At 43.2% G+C, this 24207-nt stretch overlaps 1 protein-coding gene, 1 long non-coding RNA gene and 1 pseudogene across 10 annotated transcripts in view; 2 read left to right on the top strand and 1 right to left on the bottom strand.

The window, feature by feature from the left end:
* C12H2orf42 (chromosome 12 C2orf42 homolog) overlaps positions 1-3742 on the top strand; it is a 34800-nt gene extending 31058 nt beyond the window's left edge. For 4 of the 7 annotated variants that reach the window (XM_026405102.2, XM_026405103.2, XM_077791828.1 and 1 more), the window contains one exon: positions 2145-3741. In XM_026405102.2, coding sequence (XP_026260887.1) covers positions 2145-2353 — 209 coding nt within the window. In that variant the 3' untranslated portion in view covers positions 2354-3741. Of the gene's footprint in view, positions 1-2144 lie in introns of all 7 variants that reach the window. The other 3 variants (XM_026405106.2, XM_026405107.2, XM_026405108.2) reach the window with 1 other exon arrangement.
* Positions 3743-7088: 3346 nt separating this feature from the next.
* On the top strand, positions 7089-23655 carry LOC113194145 (uncharacterized). 3 transcript variants are annotated; one of them, XR_013342322.1, is made up of 3 exons: positions 7089-7152; positions 15321-15550; positions 23309-23655. It is a non-coding gene; the product is annotated as an uncharacterized LOC113194145 (long non-coding RNA). The 3 variants fall into 3 exon arrangements; XR_003302234.1 differs by having other exon boundaries at positions 15321-15568; XR_003302235.1 differs by lacking the exon at positions 23309-23655 and adding an exon at positions 16445-16526.
* Positions 9532-9643, bottom strand: LOC113194172 (small nucleolar RNA SNORA70; annotated as a pseudogene).
* Positions 23656-24207: the final 552 nt, after the last annotated feature.

Genomic DNA, 24207 nt, shown 5'->3' with positions numbered 1-24207 from the left:
TCATAATATGCAACAGAATCAGAGTCATTCCTGGTGGATTGGGCTGACAATAAAAAAAATACACAAACACAGAAAATACCTTTTTCGGGATTCAGGACAGCTCTGCAGCCTCAAGAATCAAGCTCCTATGCTGAAGGGCAAGGAGAGCAAGGAAGACAAGAGGCAGGCAAGAGAGCAAGCACACTTGAAACCCCCCTATTGATTGGGGAGAAGCCATTCATAGAATATTCCACCCAAATAAGGCAAGAGATTGGATTTTGGAGGGTGGAATCTTGCTTGATGATGTCTTGTGGTCGGCAGTCTGACTGAAAGCTTAGAAAGCCACACCCATCTCAGGTGCCTGTGGGATCAAAGGCAGAGCAACCGAAAAGGCACACATAACATTGCACAGCCCAATCAGGCAGCAATGTCAGTTCAGTTCCTTTATAAGCTCACATGTGCATAGCTCACTCACATAGCACATGGGCTGACTCAAGACAAATGTGTATATATGTGTGTATATATCAACAGAGAGAGAGTGTGTGTGTGTGTGTGTGTGTGTGTGTGTGTGTGTGTGTTTGGGAAACCATCCATTGAAGGTCTTAGAATATATCCCATGAAGATGAGAGGCCCCTTCTTTTCTCTGTGTATTATTCCAGGAGAAAATTATAATTATTTTGTCAGATTCTTAACCAAGTTTCTTAACCTTAATAAAGTCTTAGTAATGATAATAGTAGTTGCTTCCCTCCCATTTCTGTAAAATTGGTGACATCACCTACAAAAATCATGATCATTTTATTTCCTATCAAACATTTTTATCTTTTTTTCTTGTTCAGACAGTGAGGATTTCAAGAGCAATGATGAAAAAAAAAAAAAAAAAAAAAACAACTAGGAGTCATGCCTATCTTTTCTTTTCCCCTGCATAATAAAATCTTTCCAGTGTAGTATTTTCCAGCTCTGTCTTTAAGAAGAGATAGTAATAAGTATTTTGTGGGAAAAAAAAGCATTACTTTTTTTTTAAAATAAATAAGTTTGGCAGATCTTACATATTATATCTTTGTGATTCTAAGGTCCTTGATTACAAAATGCTTAGTAGATGTAGATGTACTAGCCACTTTTCTGATGGGAAAAGAAACTTTGCCATGTGAAAACTGTTGTGGTTTTAAGATGATACAAAGAGATCTCAGAAACTATGTTACAATTTGATAGAAGGGGCAGTAAGGAGAAGTGTCTTAGAATATAATTTATTTCTTGCCTAGCATGCATGAGGCCCTGGGTTCCAGCACTGGAAGAAAAAAAAAAGAAGAAGAAGAAGAAGAAAGGATGAAAAGTTATTGGGGATAAAATGGAGGGGGAATAAGATAGTGAAGTGAAAAACAGAATATTAGGGGTCTGGAGTTGTGGCTCAGTGGTAGAGCACTCGCCTAGCACATGCAAGGCTCTGGGTTCAATCCTCAGCACCACATAAAAATTAAAAAATAAAATAAAGGTACTGTGCCCAACTACAACTAAAAACTAAATATTTTTTAAAAATAGAATATTAGTTTATGAAGTCAGAAATAAGTAATACTGAGAGAAAAAAAAGGTATACTGTACATATATTTAGTTAGGGTCTTTCTCCTCTATCATTTTTTTATTATATATTTTAAAAATTTTTGTTTTTTACTTTTTCTCCTGAAAACCATCCTTATTTTAACTGACAGAAATTGAATCTGGGGGCTGGGAATGTGGCTCAGGCGCTAGCGCGCTTGTCTGGCATGCATGCGGCCCGGGTTCGATCCTCAGCACCACATACCAACAAAGATGTTGTGTCCGCCAACTAAAAAATAAATATTAAAAATTCTCTCTGTCTCTCCTCTCTCACTCTCTCTTAAAAAAAAAAAAAATTGAATCTGAATTTTTTGTTTCATATCTGCCATTCAGCTGACACTCTAGCCTGCAATATCAGTTAAGAAAGACCTAAATTACAAATATGTGTTTTAATTTTATAATGATCAGAAAACCTGATACTCTATTCACCATTAACTATGTAGGCCCTTCTCAACTTTCTGATTATCAAAGCTGAGGAGACTGTTCCATCCCAAGACACTTCTTGCTATAAGGAATGCCCATGAGAGTCAGGTGGAATTGTACTAATTAGTGGTCCTTCTCCCTCCCACTTTTAGGAAACACTTCCCCAGACCAAAAAGAGCCCACACCTTTCATCATCGAGTGGATCCCAGACATCCTTCCCCAATCCAAGATTGGCGAGCTGCGGATCAAGTTTGAGTATGGTCACCACCGGAATGGGCATGTGGCAGACTACCAAGACCAACGGGCCCCTCTGGACCAGCCCTTGGAACTGGCCCCTTTGACCACTCTCACTTTCCCTTGAGGCAAAACAAGAGTTTTTTTGCTGCTAAATTTGCACATCCTCACCTTGACCACTTTAAATACTAGTTTGGCACTTAGATGGCCCCATTCTTTAGTGAAACTGCTCTTAGCTAATCGGGTTCTGCTGAAGAAAAACTCATAAATAGCCTTTTGGGTGCTGCTTTGTATTATCTTCATTATAAGTTGGACAGTTTAAAACTGGCTACAGTTTTAAAAGGAACAAAAAGAAAACCAACTCACTTTCCTTCTTATAGATTCACCCTTAGACTTTATTTCAACCTTTTTCTAGTTCTCTAAGAAGTTAGCAGCACTCAGCCTTATGCCAACAGTGTTAGAAAATTAATACCCCAGTTAGGGCAGAAGGTAAAGGACCATCTTGGCAGAGTTCCAGCCATGCTTTTTATTCTGTTCTCAAATAAAGCAAAGTGTCACTAGTTTTTCCAAATTATACCTCATGCTGGCCTAATTATTCCACTGTAAACTTTAGGAGAGATTGACCTGATAGTGAAATATAGGGAAAAAAGGTCTGGGCAGCAAGAGATTATTGATATTTCTAACTAATGCTTATAATTGCTTAGTCACTTGACATTTATTTCCTTTTTTTATTCTTCAAAAAGTTTTAAGTTGGTAAAATTCTGTTTATGGATTCACTGATCACAGAATGGAGATACTAAAAAAGAAATGGAAAGGTGTCTTCAAGGAGGAAAGAAGGGAACATATATTTTCTATGTGCTTACCATATACCAGGCACTTTGTTTTACATTCTCATATCATCATTTTTCTCATTGAATCCTTTTTTTTTTTTAAGTAAGCAGCCTCTTTGAGGTTATATATCTTGTTGGAAACACATTAAAAGGAATGTTTAGGGGGCCTAGAGTTTAGGCTCAGTGGTAGAGCGCTTGCCTAGCATGTGTGAGGCACTGGGTTCGATTCTCAGCATAAATAAATGAATAAAGGCCCATCAACAACTAAAAATATATATATTTTTTAAAATGTTTAGTTTTACTTCAGTATTCTAATTACAATAACGTGTTGCTTCAATATCTTTCTTAAATTCATTGTCCTTGGAAAGCAAGGACAGTAAGCTAAAAAAATCCATATGAAGTAGGCTCTTGGTCGTCTTTCAATTACAGATGATAGAAACTCAGTTCTAGCCAGCTTAGAATGAACAACTGTTCATGGACACTAAAATAGGGCTGGACAACCACATGGGAGTAGAGGTGGGCCACTATCCAGGGCAAGAGTTCATCTGATCCACTTCCTACTGAGGCTTATTCATGCTCAGAACAGAACAGCTCCTGGCAGGAACTATGGCTCCTGAAACCTGAAAGTATGGATTCCACAGAGTTTGTTTTATAATGGCCCATTTAAACTTTTAACATGCATAGGAATCACCAAAGGGATCTGATTAAAAGGTGTATTCTGATTCATAAATTCTAAGTCTTCAAGATTCTGCATTTCTATCAAGTTTCCAAGTGACACAAAGTGCCCAACTGTAGGACTGTGACCTGATCCATAACTTTCCTTCCACCTTTCATTGCCACTAATAAGAGCAGCGCTAGAGGTTGGTGCACTTGAGATGCACTTGTGAGGGGTTTTCTGACACTACCATAAAGTTGTTCTAACAGATGAGGGCACTAGCCTCATTCCTTGTGAATATTTCCAATTGATCCGTCCAAAAGTAGAAAACATTCCGATTCCACAGCTCTGTGAATTTCCTGTGGGTTTTTCTCCCTAGCTTCATTTTTCAGTCTTGTCTTTCCCAGTCTTCATTTTAAGGTTCAAATCTTAAGCCCTGAATTTGAAAACCCAGCTCCGCCACCCTTATTAAAGTACGACTTTGGGCAAGTTATTTAACACTGCACCCATTCCTCATCTGGATGATGTGAGTTACAGCACATCAGCTGTGAATCACTCATCTCACCTATTTTTTTTTTAACTCTTCTTAAGAAGTCTTGAAGCTCAAGTGATGTTTTTTGTCATTTCTAGGGAATTATTGTAATTAATACCACTGTTATACAGTAAGATCACAACTGTGTTCAATGCAAGGGAAGGTAGATAGTTAAAAATGACTGGGAATGCTGATAACAATGTAATTTTCTTAACATCTAAATTTTCTAAAATAAATCATATTAGCTTGACAAATTCTAAAAGAGACAAAGTAAAAAAAAAAGTGGAGGCACAATTAAACTTTCACACTATCCTGGGAGCAGAAGAAAAAAAAATAAAAGACGACACTAAAACACCCCGGGTGGGGGCTGGTCACGCGGCAGCCGCCTGCTCGCCTCCGCGCGATGACGTAAGTCACGCTCTCCCCTCGCCCGCGCCGCCGCTTCCGGCCGCCTTAGCGGCTTTCTTCCACCAGGCGGCGCCGCAGGACGTTCAGTTACCTACGCTGCTTGCGCAGCCGTATTGGAGCCTAGGACACGTCACCACCTTCGCGTCTTTTCTGGAGAGCGCGGGAATGCGAGGGCTGGAAGGTGGTGACGTCACCGGGGTTCCCCGCGTGGCTTGCGGGGGCGGGGCTGGGGACGTGGCGCGCGCTGCGGCCCTCTCAGGGAGGGGAGTGGAGAGCGAAGAGGGGGAGGGGAAAGGAAAGAGGGGGAGGTGCGGGAGGGAGGAGGGCAAGCTGCGCGCGCTGGTCTGGCGGGGGCCGCGCCCGCCTCGTGACCCACCCTGGGGCCCAGCCTGGACCTGCGCGCCCAGCCGAGCTGCTGACTAAGCGGGCACGAAGCGGCCTGGCGCGAGGCTCCTCAGAGGGCGATCGTTGGGCGGTCGCGCACCGACTTCCTAGCACCCTGGGCGGCTGCGCCCTCCTGCGGACAGGCCTACGCCTGGATGTGGGCACGAGGTCCTCTGGGGCGGCGGAGCGGCCTCAGAGCACGAGGTGCCGAGTAGCACCCGAGCTCCCAACCGCGCGTCGCTGCAGGGAACGCTGCGCCCAGGGCCCCGCCCCGCCCTGTGCCGGCGCTAATTTGTCGTCAGCCCTTTCTAGCATTTTGCAGCCCTCACCTGGGCGGTGCCTGTCAGGTAGGGAAAGAATAGGGCGCCCCGAAAAGAGCTGTGCGTTTGCACCCGGGCCACCGCTTGCTGTGTGCTGCTAGCCTTGAGCAAGCCATTCAGCATCTCTGAAATTCGGTTTTCCTTTGTGAAGTACTTGTAGCACCGTCCGCCTCACTGAACCAGTAGTCCGTCTGGCGCGTGGTGGGCGTTGCGTCTACCTGCATTGATGTCTTCACTAATTCCCACCTGATCAGAAGGGTCAGCTTTAAGAAGGCGGTGATTCCTGCGTTGTCCATAAAACAAAAGATTTTGGGGTTTCCTTGTTCAGGCTGTTAATAGCAGCTTCTCTTTTCTTAGGATGCGTTTCATAACCCAACGAGGGGCTTTGGAAGAAAGGATGGCCAAAGGCTCATCTGTGACCCTCTGCCTCATGTGAACTGTGGGAAGTTTTCTCTACCCTAGCACCTACTTCACTCTTTACTGGAAGACCCGTATAGGATGCATGCACAGTTTTTACTGCCCCTCCCCAGAATTTTTCACCTTGTGTGACATTGCTGTGACCATCATGGGAGGGTGGCCTGAACCCTGGAGAGGAGTTAGCCTCCAGTAGCTTGAAGGAGACTGACAAGGACCATCTCCTGTAAGGAAGAAAAGAAAGTGCTAATGTGGCACAGGTCAGGGACTGACCTAAATTTTTTTCACAAGTGAGCTCATCTGAGGGGCTGAGGCTATAGCTCAATGGTAAAGTGCTTGCCTCTCATGTGTGAGGCACTGGGTTCGATCCTCAGCACCACGTAAAAATAAAGATACAAGTGAGCTCATCTGAGTCCATAAGGGTGTTGTGAGGTAGGTGGAACATTTGATATAAGGAAATTGGTTCAGCAGTTTGAAATGGGTCACCTCATATCTCATAGCAGGGATGACATAGAGCCATACTCTTGGAGACTCCACTGAAGTTGTATTCTAGGGTTCTGGCAAGAAAGGATCATCTGGTCAGGTCTCCCTCACAGTCTTGAGATGCTAGGGACCATATTAGAGGGTATGAACGAAGGCATCTTACACTATGGCCTACCCCTCCAAGTTCTCAGCCGTTTGTCTCAGAACAAAACCACACTAGGTAGCCAGGTGTTCAGGCGTATGCCTGTAATCCCTGCTACTTGGGAGGCTGAGGGAAGGAGATTGCAAGACCAGCCAAAACAATTTAGTGAGACCGTGTCTCAAAAAAGGGCTGGGGATATAGCTCAGTGGTTAAGTGCTCCCATGTTCTATCCCTTGTACCAAAAAACAACAACAAAATAAAACACACATTAAACCATGCGGGGTGGCTTATGCCTGTAATCCCAGCAGTTTGGCAGTTTGGGAGGCTGAGACAGGAGCATTGCAAGTTCAAAGCCAGCCTCAGCAAAAGCGAGGTGCTAAGCAACTCGGTGAGACCCTGTCTCTAAATAAAATACAAATTAGCACTGGGGATGTGGCTCAGTGGCCTAGTGCCCCTGAGTTCAATCCCTGGTTAAAAACAAACAAACAAAAAAAACCGCATAAGTAACAGATGAAGGAGGGCATTGAGGTAGAATCCCCAAAAGGCAGAGGAGAGGCAACCCTCCCCCACTCTTCCTTGGTCTTGGAGGGGTTAATGAAAGGAGTCCTGTGTATCAGAGTTGGGCCTTTTTTTAGCACCATCTGGCAGGAGTCACCTCTCCTGCACCTGCTACTTATACAAACCATTGCTCCTTTGCCAATCAGCAGTGCAGAGATGTGACGCCTGTGTAATTTGGATTCAATGCCCCCCAGGGTCAGGTATGTTCTTTGCTTCATGTTATGAGAATGGAAGCCCCTACTTGCTGTTGAGTTGTATGTGGAACCATAGGGACAAGAGAAAGTCAACAGAGGCAGAAGTCTCTCTCCCCCAGCCTCCAATCTCAAAACTTGGCTGAAGTATGAGAAAGAGAAACTTCCAAGGCAAACAAATGAAGGCCTAAGTATTTAGGAATAGTTCTTCAAAACACAGGGCTTTGTAGGTAGGTACTTCTTAGTTCTGAACAGGTAGCTTCTATGTTTCAGATCAAAACAGTGCATGAAACTGGTTGACCCAGGGACCCGTGGAATTGAGTGAGGTTTTCCCTTCCTTTCTTTGCTGCCAAAGCAGCTTTTCCTGACCTAAATTAGCTGACATACTTATTGAGACCTACAAAGTGTGGACCCTCAGGAACTTGCAGACAAGTGAGGGGCTGGAGAGTGACTATAATTTAGGTTAAGTCTACTCAGTTATGTTATGAACCAGTTTGAAGAAGTGAACAGAAGGGGTCTGGTCATCCTCAGAAGTATAGAAGTGAGCCTTGGCAAGACCCATGCTGGTGGTGACTAACTGGGGCTAGATCCTGACTAAGGAGACTTGAGCTCTGATTTCTGTGGTCAGGTGGCTCCTGTAGCAATGAGAAGCTCTTGCCTTAACAGAGAACTGACTTTAGGTGGTTACTTTTGTTTTACATTTACTAAGCAGTCTTCAGCGCATGGGGAGATCAACTGGTTAGGCCAGTTCAAGTATTCCAGTCCACCTGGTCTGTCACCATTCCTCAGGGTCAGTCAGCAAATTGACATTTGGTTTGTATGTCCCTCAACTCTGTGTGAACTTGGTAAATAGGTGTTTGAGATATAACTCCCCTCACTATAGACCAGCCTGAAAGTATCAGGCCCACATCTGGGTCCTTGTCCTGGGTCCATTTAGCACTGGCTGATGAACTGTGGGAAAAGGGAGTGGAAAGGGGACAGGAAACCAGCTTTTCCCAGGAAATACTAACCAGTGTCTACTACTGGCCTGATTGCAGTCACATTATTCAGGAAAAGTATATTTGTGTGTGTGTGTGTGTATACACACACACACACACACACACACAGTAGAAAATGCTGAATTCTAGGTAAGGGACACATACCTGGGTTGCGGTGGATTCAGGGGAGGGTGAGATTGCTGGGGAAGGTTAAGGGATAGTGCCACAGAGGAGTGAGTAGGTCCTACAGAATAATGTAATGTCAGTAGCTGGAGATGGAGGGGAACTACCTAGAGCCAATGGAAAGGCATGTTTTTTGTGGGAGAGGGAAGTGGTAGAGCCCAGAAATAAGGAAGACCTATTGAAAGAAAACTATTCATTCAACAGTTTGTTCAACATTTCTTGAATAGCTAATATGTGTAAGGCGCTGATCTGAGTCCTGGAGCTACAACTCTGTGTGAACTTGGTAAATAGGTTTTTGAGATATAACATGAAAAAAAAGTCCTGTTTTCAAAAAGTTACATTTTAAACTAGGTGTGGTAGTGCATTCCTATAATCTCAATTACTTGGGAGGCTGAGGCAGCCTCAACAACTTAGTGAGGCCCTGAACAACCTTGTGTCAAAGAATTTTTAAAAAGGAGCTGGGGATGTGGCTCAGTGGTTAAAATTCCCCAGGGACCAATCCCCAGTACCAATTAAGTAAATAAGTAAATTTAGGACTGAGGATGGGATGTAGCTTAATGATAAAGTGCCCCTGGTTTCAATTCCCAATACAAAAGCAACCCCGAAAAAGTCTACATTCTAGTGAGGAGAGAGAGCTAACACAAATGAACTATATAGTATGACAGAAGGTGATAAAGGTGCTTTGGAGAAAATTCAAATCAGGAGTGAAAGGCAGGAAGAAATGCTGAAATGTCTCCCTCCTCTTTTATTTTAGTAGGCGTAAGTAAGAAAGAAGCTGCCCAGTGGAAACCCTTAGGAGCCAGGGCCTGCCACAGCCATTTGGGATAAGCTCCTTCTCAGCCACCATGTCTCCAAACTCACCTGAATTATGGCCCCACCTCTTTGAGATGTGGATATTGTATAGACAGAGAACTCATTCTTTCTCTTCTTTCCTTTTTTCTCCTTCTTGCAGTGATGGGCATCAAACCCAGGGCCTTGTGCATGCTAGGCAAACACTCTACCATTGAGCTATATTCCCCAACCCTAAGACAGGGAACTTAAATGTGGCCCTGCATAGTTTCAGTTACATACTCCTGGTTCTGCAGCATGGTGTGGATGGTCATAAAGACTTGGCCAGTGTGAACCCTGGCCACTGTGCCCTGACACATCCCAAAGACACCCCACATACCTGTCTGGAGCCTAGATTGGTGCCTGCATGAAGTCAGAGACATGAACGTCCACTGGAAATAGCTGTCTCCAAGGTCCCTGCGGCAACCAAAAAACAACAACAACAACAACAACAACAACAACTGGTTGCGTGCACCACCAGGGAGGCTACTGTTTGTGGTCACTGTGCACAGCCCCCATGAGTTTTCTCCAGATTTTAGTAAATTGTATTCAAGTGAATATAAAAGTAAAAGGGATACACAGTCTTTAATAATTTTTCTGTGAATTGGGGAGCTGACCCTGTTGTGCCACAAAAGATAAAATGTGTGAATATGACTCATGGCCTGGAGAAAAATAAGCCAAGAGCTCTGAATCCAGCATGTTCTCTGAAAGCCAGAAAAGCCAAGTTCAATGATAGAGGAAAATGGAATCTTACCCTAGACAGAAACACTACAGTTCTGCTTTTATTTTGATATTTTTTGTGGTGGTATTGGTTGTTTTGTTTTAGGTATATACCCAGATGCCCAGTCCTTCTTTTATTTTTCAGTTTGAGGTAGGATCTCACTAACTTGCCCTGGCTGGCCTCAAACTTATGATCCTCCTGCCTTAGTTTCCCATGTGGGATTATAGGTGTGTATCACTCTGCCAGGTGATAGACTATAGTTCTAAGAAAATAACTGGACTGTGATAAGAGCTAAACTGGGAAGAGGAATGAGCTAAAGAAGCACATTCTCAGCAACTTTTCCTGCTCTGGGCATGGGGCTGGGGAGCAAAGAGTAGGGAAGGAAGACTCTGAGCCAGTTATAGCTGTGTAATCAATGAAAACCACATGTGTTTCCTCAAGAGGCTCCCTGTCCCCTGATGTAAGCCTGGACATACTACTGACTGAGGCAGGGATCTCAGAATGCTCACCAGCACCATTTTCAGAACCAAGACGTGTGTGGTGTGTGTGTGTGTGTGTGTGTGTGTGTGTGTGTATGAGAGAGAGAGAGAGAGACAACACCACTCAGGACCTTGTGTATGCTAGACAAGCACTCTACCACTGAACTATATCCCCAGCCCCTAGAACCAAGACTTTCAAAACTATGAAGTGTTATCATTACCAGAGATGAAACTGGAACACAGGATAGGGCATGTAGCTCAGTGATAAAGTGTTTGCCTAGCATGTGCAAGGCCCTGGGTTTGATCCGCAATACTGAAAGAAGAAAGAAAGAAAAGAAATTGAATACACACACACACACACACACACACACACACACAAGTATTTGGAAGTTTTTAATAGTTTAAGAACAAAATGGGACAAAATAGTAGACTGAAGTAAAAGCTTGTGGTTAAAAGGGAAAGATTAAATATGGCACAGTATGAACACTGGTGTCAACAGGTAGTACCTGTTGTTGTGTTGAGGTTGAAAGATGGACGTCAGTTCCTCCACACTAGCCAGCCAAATATGGTGAAGCAAGCCTGTAATCCCAGTGGCTCCAGAGGCTGAGGCAGGAGGATCAGTTCAAAGTTCAAAGCCAGCCTCAGCAATTTAGCAAGGCCCTAAGCAACTTAGTGGGACTAAAAAGAGCTGGGGATATGGCTCAGTGGTTAAACCCCCTTGGGTCCATCCCTGGTACCAAAAAATTTTAAAACAATCCACATTGACCTTTAAGACCTTTGAAAGAGTGGTCCACTATATTCTTTTTGAAGCTGAAGGGGAAATGAGGCCAGATATATACAACCCAAAATGAGTAAGGCTGGTAGCTGAACTACACTTAGTGACTTAAATTCCTGGTATCACCTGAACCCTCTAGTTGCCCCCTCTGTTAATTATCAGTTGGGGGAAATTTAAATGGATGCCTAATAGAAGAGCATCTGGGAGACCAGTTTTTGGCTGGCTCTGCTGACCTCCAGATCTACCCTTGGGCAAATGCCTCTACCCCTTGGAATTCTGGCTGCTGTTTCTGCATGAGAAGGGCTTGAACTGACCTCTCTTGGTCCTTCAGGCTCAGACATTCTGTAAAGAAATGATGGGGGGGCTGGGGATGTGGCTCAAGCGGTGGCGCGCTCGCCTGGCATGCGTGCGGCCCGGGTTCGATCCTCGGCACCACATGCCAACGGGGATGTTGTGTCCACCGAGAACTAAAAAATAAATGTTAAAAATTCTCTCTCTCTCTCCCTCTCTCTCTCTCCTCTCTCTTTAAAAAAAAAAAAAAAAAAAGAAATGATGGGGGACTGGGATTGTGGCTCAGTGGTAGAGTGCTCACCTCACATGCATGAGGCACGAGGTTTGATCATCATCAACACCACATAAAAATAAAATAAAGATATTGTGTCTTGGGCTGGGGATGTGGCTCAAGCGGTAGCGCGCTCGCCTGGCATGCGTGCGGCCCGGGTTCGATCCTCAGCACCACATACCAACAAAGATGTTGTGTCCGCTGAGAACTAAAAAATAAATATTAAAAATTCTCTCTCTCTCTCTCCTCTCTCACTCTCTCTTAAAAAAAAAAAAAAGATATTGTGTCCACCTACAACCAACCAATCAATCAATCAATCAATAAAAAGAAATGATGGGGCTTTTCCCTTACATCCTGGCCTGATGGTGTAGAAGGAAGTTGGCCACTTAACAGTAGTTCATGCCATCCTTTTCTAAACAGGGTGTTTACTTTTTACTTCCTTTTCACAGAAGGGACCATGGAAATAAGCATAAGAGAAGACCTTTAGGGACCTGAGGAGTGGCTTCACCCCTAAGACACAGAAATGTATGGTGGAGACCACCAGCTTTTAAATTCTGAGAAAGCAGAGTACACCTGTAGTTTTGAAGAATCAGTAGGTTGACCAATACTTTCTGCATGTGGTCTGGCATTGCCCATGAGAAATTATAAAAGTATCCATACTCTTTGACATTAAGGCTCACCCTGTGTCCACCCACTTCTTGCCACTCCCAGGGCACGACCTTGGTTCAGCTATCTTCATCTTGCTCCTGGTTCCCTGCAAGGTTCCACCTGGTATTCCTGCTCCCATTAACTCTTTTCAAGTCTTTTTGTAGCATGTAGCAAACCTGGCCATATGGTTCTGCTTGGAACCCTTCTGTGGTTCCCTGTTATCTTCAGTTGTTCATTGACAAATAATTGTGTCCATCTTTTATTTTTTTAATGCTTGGGTGATAAAGCAAACATAAAACCCAGCCCCTGGGGAATGAATGTTGCTCGGTTGTAGAGAGGTTTTGATCCCCAGCACAGCACTGAACACACACAAAAAAAAAAAAGAAAGAAAGAAAATAAAACAGACCCAGCCTTCCTTAACATGATGACAAGGGCCTTAGTCACCTAGTTCTGCTCATTTCTCCATCTACCCTCATCCCTTCCACCCTAACTCTGTTACCCTCTGTTTTCCATCCACACTGAATCATTCATTGTTCTAACTGAGCCATGTTTCCTCTCTCCTTTGTTCCATTGTGCATATTGCCTGCCCCACCTCACCCCCAACCTTCTTTCTTTTCCCCACTTCCCTGGCTAACCTTCAGGCATCACAGCCTGTGCTTACTTTTCCCTAACATTCTGTGTGCCCCCATCCTTAAAACAAGATTAGTATAGTAATAATAGTGGCAGCACTTTGGGCACACAACCATCGTACTGCCTTACTGGAACTGTTGGCTTATTTTGCTCTCTGATGTTTTGTTTGAGAGAGAGAGAGAATTTTTAATATTTATTTTTTAGTTCTCGGAAGACACAAGATCTTTTTTTGTATGTGGTGCTGAGGATCGAACCGGGGCCACACGCATGCCAGGCGAGCGCGCTACCGCTTAAGCCACATCCCCAGCCCTGCTCTCTGATGTTACATTCTGAACTTCTTCAATACAGAGAAATGAGTCTTAATTCACCTCTGCACTTCCAGTACCTAGAATACTGCTTGGAACCTCAGAGGTGTTTATAAATATCTTTATAATTATATTTATATTTATAAATATCTGTTGAATGAGTGAATGAACAAATTAATGAACAGATAGATGAGTGATCTCTCTGATCCTGAACTTGCCATGACAAGCCAGAGTGTAGGGAGGGCCCTGGCCTACACCCTGCTTTTAAGGGATTCTCCTTCATCCTGTGGTCTTGCCAGGGAGACAGTATATACTCTTTAGTGTAGCTTTACACTGTTCAATGCCAGGTGGCAAGGCATGTGGTCCCATGGACACTGGGAATTCACAGATAATCTTCAGAGTCACAAGCAAAATGAAGGCTGCCACTTACCCAGTAATGCTTGTATCCCAAATTTGTCATAACCTTATGGCAAATTTGGTCCAAGCCTATTGATTTAACATAGGGCCCCTTCTACTCAGAATGTGTGCATGGAGCCTTCCCCAGGCTAGATTCTTTGAGCCAGTTCATGTCCTCATGTTCTTAGGTTCCTCTTCACCTGGAAGAAAAACTACTTGTCATTAATTGGAACAGGTTATTTTCATACCTGCTTTTGAACTGTGTTTTGCAGACTGACAGATCTCTAGATTCTCAAGGACATGATCTGCCTCCATAGGCCTTCTGGAAGCTTCCCATCTGTCTGTTCTCTTATATTTTGCAGTGCCAGCCCTGTGTCTCAAGCCAGGATGTCCTGACAGGGAACCTAAGTTAACATATTTTCTACTTCTTCCTGCTGGCATGTTTTGTGTGGGCATGTGGGAACCACCACTGTGTGGTAGCTTCTTCCTGCTACCTACAGTCTGTGGTGTTCATCACCTTCTGCCTGATGGGGGTTTCCTTTGAGAATAATTCAGTAAGGAATGAATCTTGAGGTATCATTCCTGGTGACGCTGTACGTGTGTAATAGAGAGTGAGCATTCTGCCTCCATAGGCCTTCTGCTCGTCATTCCCTGTAAGTTTAACAGCACCCAAGGGAAGGAGTGTTCTGCTCCAGCATCCTCTGGGGAGATATATGGTGTGATTCTAGACACCTGAATCCCAGCCCGGCTCAGCTTCTGTGAGAATGATTTGCTTTTAGACTCACATTTGATTTGAGCAAAACCCATCATTGGGAAGACATCTCCAATTTCCTGCACATTAGCCAAGGAATTCTAGCTAATGAAAGAAAGCTATGTCACTCTTATAGCTAAATTAACACCCTGAAAGTTCAGTGAGTCTTATGTGAATTACTTAAGAGTTAGAAGAACTTCTGGGCTGGGGATGTGGCTCAAGCGGTAGCGCGCTTGCCTGGCATGCGTGCGGCCCGGGTTCGATCCTCCAGCACCATATACAAACAAAGATGTTGTGTCCGCCAATAACTAAAAAATAAATAAATATTTAAAAAAAAAGAGTTAGAACTTCAGCTATGATCTCTGCAATATAAAAATCTGTTTTCCCCAAAACCTCAAAAAAGGGAGAGGGTAGAAAGTTATGCCCATAAATCATATTTCTGACATAGACAACCAAAAAATGGACTTAAAACAAAATAAAACAAGCCAGACACAATGATAAGTTGAAGGTATCCTAATACAGTTGTTAAAGTTTGGCAGACAGGAGCTAGGTCTCATATTTGGTGCTGTCCCTGCCCAGGGCCTCACAGCAATGGAGACATATTCGGTGTTGATTAACAGTCACTGTATTACTGAATGGAAATTTACTGGGGCTCATTGTGCGGCTAGACACCACACTCAAACAGACCTGCCCCATGGGATTCCTCACAAGAACAGATATTTTATGAGAACTGTCACTCTGACGTGATTGAGCTGACAAAGTGAAACCAAATAGATTTTCTCTGCAAAATTTTACAATTGGGACATTTTTCTTTGGCTGGGGAGTTGAACAAAATAATGTGTAATTTGAGGTTTTTAAGTTCTATGAAAATACCAGGGTTTTTTTTGTTGTTGTTGTTGTTATTGTTGTTTATTTTTTTAAGACAGATGAACCCAGCAGGTGAGCTTGGCAGGAAGTCTGACTGCAGTCCTTGCTGAGAGGATGACACAGGCCAAAGAGAGGAAGGAAAACAACAAGCCAGAGCTCTACAGCACTTTGCAGTTGCAGAGCTTTCCAGGTTTCTCTGGAAAATGGAAGAAAAGGAGAGCAAAGGGCAGAAGAAGATGGGTTGACAACTGCCTTCAGAAAGCTGACTCAGGGATTCACCTACTGGTTTGTTTTCTAGGTCGGGTAAGGAAAGAGGGTGTGCTGGGCTTAGCTGCTTATTGGCAGGACATAGGAAGTCCATGTGCTAAAGCTGTCCTTAGAGCCACCAGGGAGTCAGGGTGGCCCACTGCCCTGGAAGACATTAGAAAGGGGGACAGAGACTGCCCTCCAGAAATGGATGTTTAAACAATACAAGGATTTTGTCTGATTTTGCCCTTAAACCGTATATATGCATTGACTTCTCAGAATAGGTATTTCACTTACAGTGTTCAAAAAAATAAAATAAGCTAAGCATAGTGTCACATGCTTATAATTCCAGCTACTCAAGAGGCTGAGGCAAGAGTATTGCAAATTCAAGGGCCAGCCAGCCTGGTGCAGAGTCTTAAAATAAAAAATAAAAAGGACTAGGGATCTAGTACATTTATATATCTAACAAATCAATCTTTGTGGTGCACGCCTGATCCCAGGAACTCAGGAGGCTGCGGCAGGAAGATTGCCAGTTCGAGGCCAGGCTCAGTAACTTAGTGAGGCCCTAAGCAACTTAGTGAGACCCTGATTCAAAAAAAAAAAAAAAAAAAAAATGGACTTGGGATGTAACTCAATGGTTATACACCCCTGGATTTAATCCCCAGTGCAGTTTTTCAAAATTTTGAGGCTATAAGTCTGAAGTCTGAAATAAGTGTCACTAGGCTGAAACCAGGCTGCGGGCAGAGGTGTGCTGGGCTATGTCAGTAAAGCCATGCTCTATCCAGAACTGTAGGGAAGAATTCATTTGTTGTCTCTATCAGTTTCTGGGGACTGCTGACTTACAGTACTTGACTTGCAACTGCAATACTCTTCTCCATGGTCACAATACTGCCTCCTCTGCCACTTGTCAAAGCTTTCTCTCTTTGTCAAAAGGACACCTGTGCTTAGCTCAGTGACGCACTCCTGGGATTCCAGTGATCCAGGAGGCTGAGGCAGGAGGATCACAAGTTCCAGGTGAGTTTTAGTAATTTATCAAGACTCTCCTAACTTAGGGAGACCCTGTGTCAAAATAAAAAGAATTGAGGATGTAGCTTAGTGATAGAGTACTCCTGGGTTCAATCCCCAGTACCATAAAACAAACCAAAAAAAGAAAAAGAAAGAAAAGGATCAGGATCAGGTGTCCTTTTTTTTTTTATACAGGCAGTTGAACCCAGGAGCACTCTACATCTCCAGTCCTTTTATTTTTTATTTTGACACAGGGATTCCCTAAGTTACTGACACAGGGTCTCAATAAATTACTAAGGCTGGCCTGGAACTTGTGATCCACATCCTCCCAAAATCAGCCTCAGCAACTTAGTGAGACCCTGACTCAAAATTTTAAAAAAGGGCTGGGAATGTAGCTCAGTGGCTAAGCACCTCTGGGTTCGATCCCCTGTGTCCAAAAAAAAAAAGTGCTGGGGATATAGCTCAGTTGGTAGTCAGTTGGTAGAGTACTTGCCTAGCATTCATAAGACCTCTATTCTGAGACCTATACTTTAGAAGACCCCGAACCACAGACATAAAATAATAAATTATTTAAAGAACAAATTATTATTGTGATGATGATGATGATGATGATGACGATGACAATAATTATGGAGGAACTGTGGATTGAGACCAGGGATTGAGAATGCTGGGCAAGTACTTTACCACTCAACTACACCCCCAGCCCAAGAAACTCTTTTATACATGGTTTGCAGGAATCAATTCTAAAAATATTAGATTGTTTATTTTTAGAGAGTCTTAAAACATCTGTTTTAGCATTATTCATTAGTAGTTTTACTAAAATGGAGAAAAGAAAAATTAATTTTATGAATGTATGCTTTAAGAATTATGTTTGGCTGGGTATGGTGGCACACACCTGTATTCCCAGTAGCTCTGGAGGCTGAGACAGTAGGTTTGTGAGTTCAAAGCCAGCCTCAGCAACTTAGTGAAGCTCTAAGCAACTCAGTGACACCCTATCTTTAAATAAAATATAAAAAAGGGATGGGGATGTGGCTCAGTGGTTAAGTGCCCCTGGGTTCAATCTCTGGTACAAAAAAAGAATTATGTTTGTCTTTATTTTACTACTGATCACATTACCAGTCTATTGATATTCCAGGCATGTAATAATTAAATTCACTTAATGTTGGTATTTTGCACACTTTTTTTTTTGTTTTTTATTTCATTTTATTTTATTGGCACCAGGAATTGACCCCAGGGGCACTTGACCATTGACCCACATCCCCAGCCCTTTTTATTTTTAATTTTGAGACAGGGTCTTGCCAAGTTGTTTAGGGCCTCATTAAGTTTCTGAATTTGGCTTCAAATTTGTGATCCTTCTGCCTCAGCTTCCTGAGTTGCTGGGATTATTACAGACATGCACCACTATGCCCAGCATATACTTTATTTTTAAAAATATGTGTGTATGTATATATATATAATTTAGTTGTAGATGGACACAATACATTTATTTATTTATTTATTTATTTATTTATTTATTATGTGATGCAGAGTATTGACCTCAATGCTTCACACATGCAGCAGGTACTCTACCACTGAGCTAGCCCCCAGCATATATAATATTATATATATATATATATATATATATATATATATATATATATATATATATTATTTTTTGTGTGTGGTGTCGGGGATTGAACCTAGGGCCTTGTGCATGCGAGGCAAGCACTCTACCAATTGAGCTATATCCCCAGCCCCACCAAGTATATACTTTCAATTTCATAGTTTCACTCATAGATTACAATTTTGTTGTTTTTGAGGGTATAAGTCATATGTATATGGGCCTCCATTTGCTCTCTTTCCTCAAAAGATTAGGGCTGGTAAGGTACGGTGGCACACACCTGTAATCCCAGCAGCTCAAGAGGCTGAGGCAAAAAGATCGCTTGTTTGAGGCCAGCCTTAGCAACTTAACAAGTCCTTGTCTCAAAATAAAAAGGAATGGAGATGTAGCTCTGTGATAAAGTGCCCCTGATTCAACCCCTAATAGTAATTAGGGCTGTTTCTAATTACTTTCTCTCCTCTGTATGACCAGGCACAGTTGGAGGGGTGACATTTTAGGCAATATGTTCTTTGATTAATTAATTAATTAATGATGATGCTAGGATTGAACCCAGGACCTCCTCCTCCCCATAGCCTTCCTTTATGGCACTGCTTACCGCGTGCTTTCTTATTCCTGAATACCTTTCCACATTCCCTCTGATTCTCCTCAACCTTTTGCTTTCAATGCAATAAATATTTATTGACTAAATAAAGCAATGTGAGGTGTGGCTATCTATAAGGACTTTCACATACATCACCTGCCTGGAGTACAACTGATCACTCAAGGTAGGAAATAGCAGAGAAGGAAATAGACTGAGAAAGTCTGAGGGATGTGACTAAAGTTTAACAGTTAATAACCTGGGGTCTCTTGTGCTAAAGTTCTTACTCTTTCCACTTCATTTTGTTGCTCTGTGCTAGGTTTTGGGAGCTGCAGCCGAAAGAAATAAATTCTCCTTGCCTTCAAGTTTACAGTTTCCTAGTGGGAAGAAGGGAAAGAAAGAACAAGACATATGGGCCTCAGAGAGGTACACCTCAAAGGTTGTGGTTCTCTAAGGAAAAAAAAAAAATCCAACTATTTGGGAGAAAAGAAAAGCTTCATGGAATAGGAAAGATTTGGATTGGGCTCTGATTTGGACTGGAGATATAGCAGTTAGGGAAGCATGTCACGGAGCCAATACCATAAACACAGGAGAAAACAGCGGTTTAGTGTGGCTGAAGCTCAGATCTGTGTTCAAGACAAAAAGGAAATAAGGGGACAGACAGGGCTGTTTTGATGAGGCCTGGGAAGAGCACTGATCTCCCTTCCTTCTTCAATATTAGGTGCCACCAAATTCTGGATATTGCCAATTCATTACTCAGCAATGGTATCCATTTTTTATTACACAATACCATTTTTATTTTATTTATTTATTGTTACATGGTGCTGAGGATCAAACCCAGGGCATAGCACATGATAGGCAAGGACTCTACCACTGAGCCACAACCCCAGCCCCCAATTTTTTTTAATCACCTGTCTCAGAGTTCAAACATTGTTTTTTTTTTTAATTTTTTTTTGTTGTTGTTATAGATGAACACAATACCTTTATTTGATTTATTTATCTTTATGTGTGCTGAGGATCAAACCCAGTGCCTCACACCTGCTAGGCAAGCGCTCTACCACTGAGCCACAACCCCAGCCCCAGCCATGGTATCCTATGTTTATTATTATATCTGATTCCTAAGAACTCTGAACTCTAAAAGAGTCTTGCTAATACTTCTGTTTTTCTGTTTCCTTTTTCTTTTTTTCTTTCTTTCTTTTTCTTTTCTTTTCTTTCTTTTTTTTTTTTGACAAGGGCCTTTCTAAATTGCTGAGGCTGTCCTCACACTTACCTCAGCTTTCTGAGTTGCTGGGATTGCAGGAGTATACCATGTGCCTGGCAGGTCTTGCTTGTAAAAAGTTACTTCAGATGTTCGCTTCCTTTGTTGAACTTATCATTCATATTTATGTTCTTATTTTATTTGGAAACATTTCTTACCTACCAAATATAATACCACTTTGTGAGTCACATGTGTTGGAAATATGTTTTCCTGGTTTGTGCATTGTTTCTTTGTCTATTTGGAAGTCTCCAAGCCACATCATCTGAACGGAATGAATGAGGTCACCATAACAGTAATATCAAAATCTCATTAATTCAATTTAATAATCGCCTAATTTACTGCTAATAATATGAACATTTACTGAGCATATACTAGGTGCTTTGTGTGCCATTAATCCTCAAAATTACTCTATAAAGTGGGTACCGTTATGAGTTCCACTTTATAGGTCAAAAAACAAAAATAGGAGAAGATAAGTAATTTGTCCAGTAAGGACAAATTAAGGATTGGAATTTGGATATAGAATCCTGACCTGTCCAGCTTCCATGTCCTAGGTTTCAACCTTGCACTGTCCAGGACAGTAGCCACTTATGGCCATTGAGCACTTGAAATGGGGTCAGCCTGATTAAAGAAAAATGAGTTACCTCATTAATGTTTGTATTGTTTTCTTTCTTTGTTTGTTTATTTTGGGGTACCAGTGATTGAACTCAGGGGCACTCACCACTAAGCCACATCCCTAGCCCTATTTTGTATTTTAATAGAGACAGGGTCTCACTGAGTTGCTTAGTACCTTGCTAAATTGCTACGGCTGGCTTTTTTTTTTTAATAGTAGATGAAAACAATACCTTCATTTTTATTTTTATGAGGTGCTGAGGATCAAACCCAATGCTTCACACGTGCTAGGCAAGTGCTCTACCAACTGAGCTACACCCCCAGCCCCTGAGGCTGGCTTTGAACCCCATGATCTTCCTGCCTCAGCCTCCTGAGCCACTGGGATTATAGGCCAGCAATGTGTACCAGCCAGTTACTTATTTATTTTTGAGATAGGGGTCTTGCTATGTTGCCCAGATTGGACTCAACATTCTCTAGGGGCTGGGATTGTGGCTCAGTGGTAGAGTATGCCTAGCATGTGTGAGGTACCGGGTTCAAGCCTCAGCATCACATAAAGAAATAATAAAGGGCTGGAGATGTGGCTCAGCGGTAGCGCGCTCGCCTGGCATGCGTGCGGCCCGGGTTCGATCCTCAGCACCACATACCAACAAAGATGTTGTGTCCGCCGAGAACTAAAAAATAAATATTAAAAATTCTCTCTCTCTCCTCTCTCACTCTCTCTTTAAAAAAAAAAAAAAACTAAATATAAAAAAAAAAAGAAAGAAATAATAAAACAAAGGTATTTTGTCCATCTAAAACTAAAAAAAAAAAAAAACTAATCTCCAGCCTCAGTTTTCTGAGTAGCTAGGGTTATAGGGCTCATTATTATTTTTTAATTTTTTTAATAATTTCAAATATTTGTTTTATTTATTTATTTATTTATTTTTACATCTTCATACATGTATTTTGTATAATGCTGAGGATCTCCTTTCACCATCCATGCTATTCCCCTTCATTTTTATTTTTTAAATTAATGACATTTTGAAATGATAATGGGGGAGGAGCTACTGGGGATTGAATTTGGGGCATTCTACCTCTGAGCTACATCCCCAGCCCAGTTCATTTTACTTTTATTTCTTTGGTAACAAGGATTAAACCCATGAGTGTTTAACCACCAAGTAACATCCCCAGCCCTTTTTATTTTTTTATTTTGAGACAGGGCCTCCCTAAATTGCTTAGGCAGGCTTTGAATTTACAATCCATTTGCCTCAGCCTCCAGAGTAACTTGGTTTACAAATGCACGCCATAGAGCCAGGTTTATATTATTTTTTAGACAGTTGTGCTAAATTACTCAGACTGGCTTTGAACCCGTTATCCTCCTACCTCAGTCTCCCGAGTGGCTGGCTAGGATTACAGGCATAGGCCAACACTTCCAGCTCTCAATATTTTTGATACACAAGTTCAGTAAAATGTTTTATTGTCTTGTTTTATGTTTTGAATGTTGCTACCAGAAAATTTAAATATGATTCACATATCCTGACAGCTCAGTTCTAACCACTTTATTACCCTGCTATCTTTTAGTTGGATGAAGATGGTCTTTGTAGGTGATATGAATCTTCTCTCCCTCAGTAATATCGTACTGTTGGTTCCGTTTAAATTTTAAAGTTCAACCTCCAGTTGCTTTTTGCCTGTTTCTACATGAATAGAAATCACCCCAGGGGGGCTGGGAGTGTAGCTGACTGGCAGAGCTCTTGTCCAGCCTGTTCAAGGTCCTGGATTCCATTCCAACAAGGCAAAAGGGGGTGACGGTGGAGGTCAGGAAATGGGGGTTAAAATGGTAAATTTTCTTATGTACATTTCATCAGAATAAAAATTTTTTTAAAAAGGAATGCATTCTCATATATGCTACCACATGGATGAACCTTGAAAACATTCAACTAAGCAAAACAAGCCTGACACAAAAGGGCAAATATTGCATGATCCCACTTACATAGAAAAATCTAGATAGGCAAATTCCTAGAGACAGAAAGTAGAGCAAAAGTGACTGGGGGCGGCGGGGAGGGGAAAGGGGAAAAAAAAAAAAGAATAAGAATACTGGGGAGCAAATGGCTGCCTGGAAGAGAAGGGAGTGGGCGGCCGCGCGGGTGCGTGGGCGCCAGGGAGCTATGGGGTCGCGCGCGCCGCCCCGCGCTCCCGCCGCGCAGGCGCCTTTGTCCCCGGCGGCGACGCGCACGCCCACCGGTCCCCGCGCCGCGCATCCCCTCCCTCACCATCTTCACCTAACAAAGGGCTGAGAGACGCCCCTTTCCGCACAGCTCTGCGGGCGCTAGCGCCCCACGCCCGGAGGTCACCCGCAGTGACGAGGTGCGGGGAGGACTTCTGGGCCGCCTGGTGCCCCTTCCCCGCCGCCGTGTCGCCGAGCCTTGGGGCCCCGGGGCGGGGTGACGAGGCAGTTTTGCATTTGCCCCGTTTACCCTCTGAGTAGTTAGGATTTCTTCCCCTGCCTCTGTCTCACGTTCCACCATCCCGATTTGGACTAGCAGGAGTATATACTCCCGCCATTGCTCTCGTATCCACGTACAACGACCCGCACCCGCACGCAGCGTTTGCTTTTGTTTTCTAAAATAGCACCATCAAGTAGGCGAGTCTCCCCAGTACAACGTGGAAACCCCCCAATCCCAGTTTATTCGCTCTTCTGACACGAATCCAGCGCGCGAAGGCACCTCTGTGCATTTAATAATTCTTTTGTTCCCTGTGTTTTGGCACCAGAAACTGCGATGCGATGAATGCGCGCCACCCACAGCTGGAACAATCCGCCGTTTCTCCCCAGTTGAGTTTGACAACAACTCTCCAACCCCGGGAGCGTCCTGCCAGCCGGCCTAGTGGAAGTGACCTTGTGTCGCTGCTGCCTTTCCGAGATGGCGCCCACCAGCAGTGGCTCTGAATCTTCCTGGCCTCCTCCTCGCCATTTGCGCCCTGCCATGAAGAAGGCCTTCTCCCTGACGACACTACCCGGTTTTGGAGCCCTGCGCTCCCTGCTGTTCTCCTGCCCAGTCTCTGTTCACTTAACCCTTCCCCCCACATTTTCAATTTCATTTTCCAGAGTTGCCCAGTCTCCCCAGTCCAAGGGGGAAAAAAAAGAACCTGGTCTGCCCAGTGTTATTGTCCTCTTTCTTTCCTTCCATTTTCTATATAATTTGGACAACTTTTCCTCATTAGTTTGTTATTACATGCTCACTGCTCACAATTCAAAGGATAATAGAAACAAAGACAGACAAGCCAGAGGAGGTGGTGCCATGGCATATAATCCTAGAGACCTGGGAGGCTGAGGCAGGAGGATCACGAGGGGAGGCGGCAAAGCCTGGTCATCTTAGCGGGGCCCTGTCTCAAAAATGAAAAGGGCTGGGGATGTAGCACAGTGGTAGAATACCCTGGATTCAATCCCCATTCCCCAACCTGCGCCCTGTCACCTCCACACACACTCAGGCAGCAGAGCCCTGTCTGCTAACCGCTCACTTTCCTCCCTCAAGGCCACCACTGATGCCACTTTCTTGTGTATTTTTCTGGAAAAAATTATAGCTCTGAATTTATATTCACCACAGTAGCATGAAAGGTACAGACTGCCCTGCAATGCAGCAGAACTTCTTGGAAGGCTACCTGCTCCCTCT

This window comes from Urocitellus parryii, chromosome 12 (assembly GCF_045843805.1).
Source record: "Urocitellus parryii isolate mUroPar1 chromosome 12, mUroPar1.hap1, whole genome shotgun sequence".
Lineage (NCBI taxonomy): Eukaryota > Metazoa > Chordata > Mammalia > Rodentia > Sciuridae > Urocitellus > Urocitellus parryii.
The sequence above is the reverse complement of the archived record's forward strand: the minus strand, read 5'-3'. Positions and strand labels throughout refer to the sequence as shown.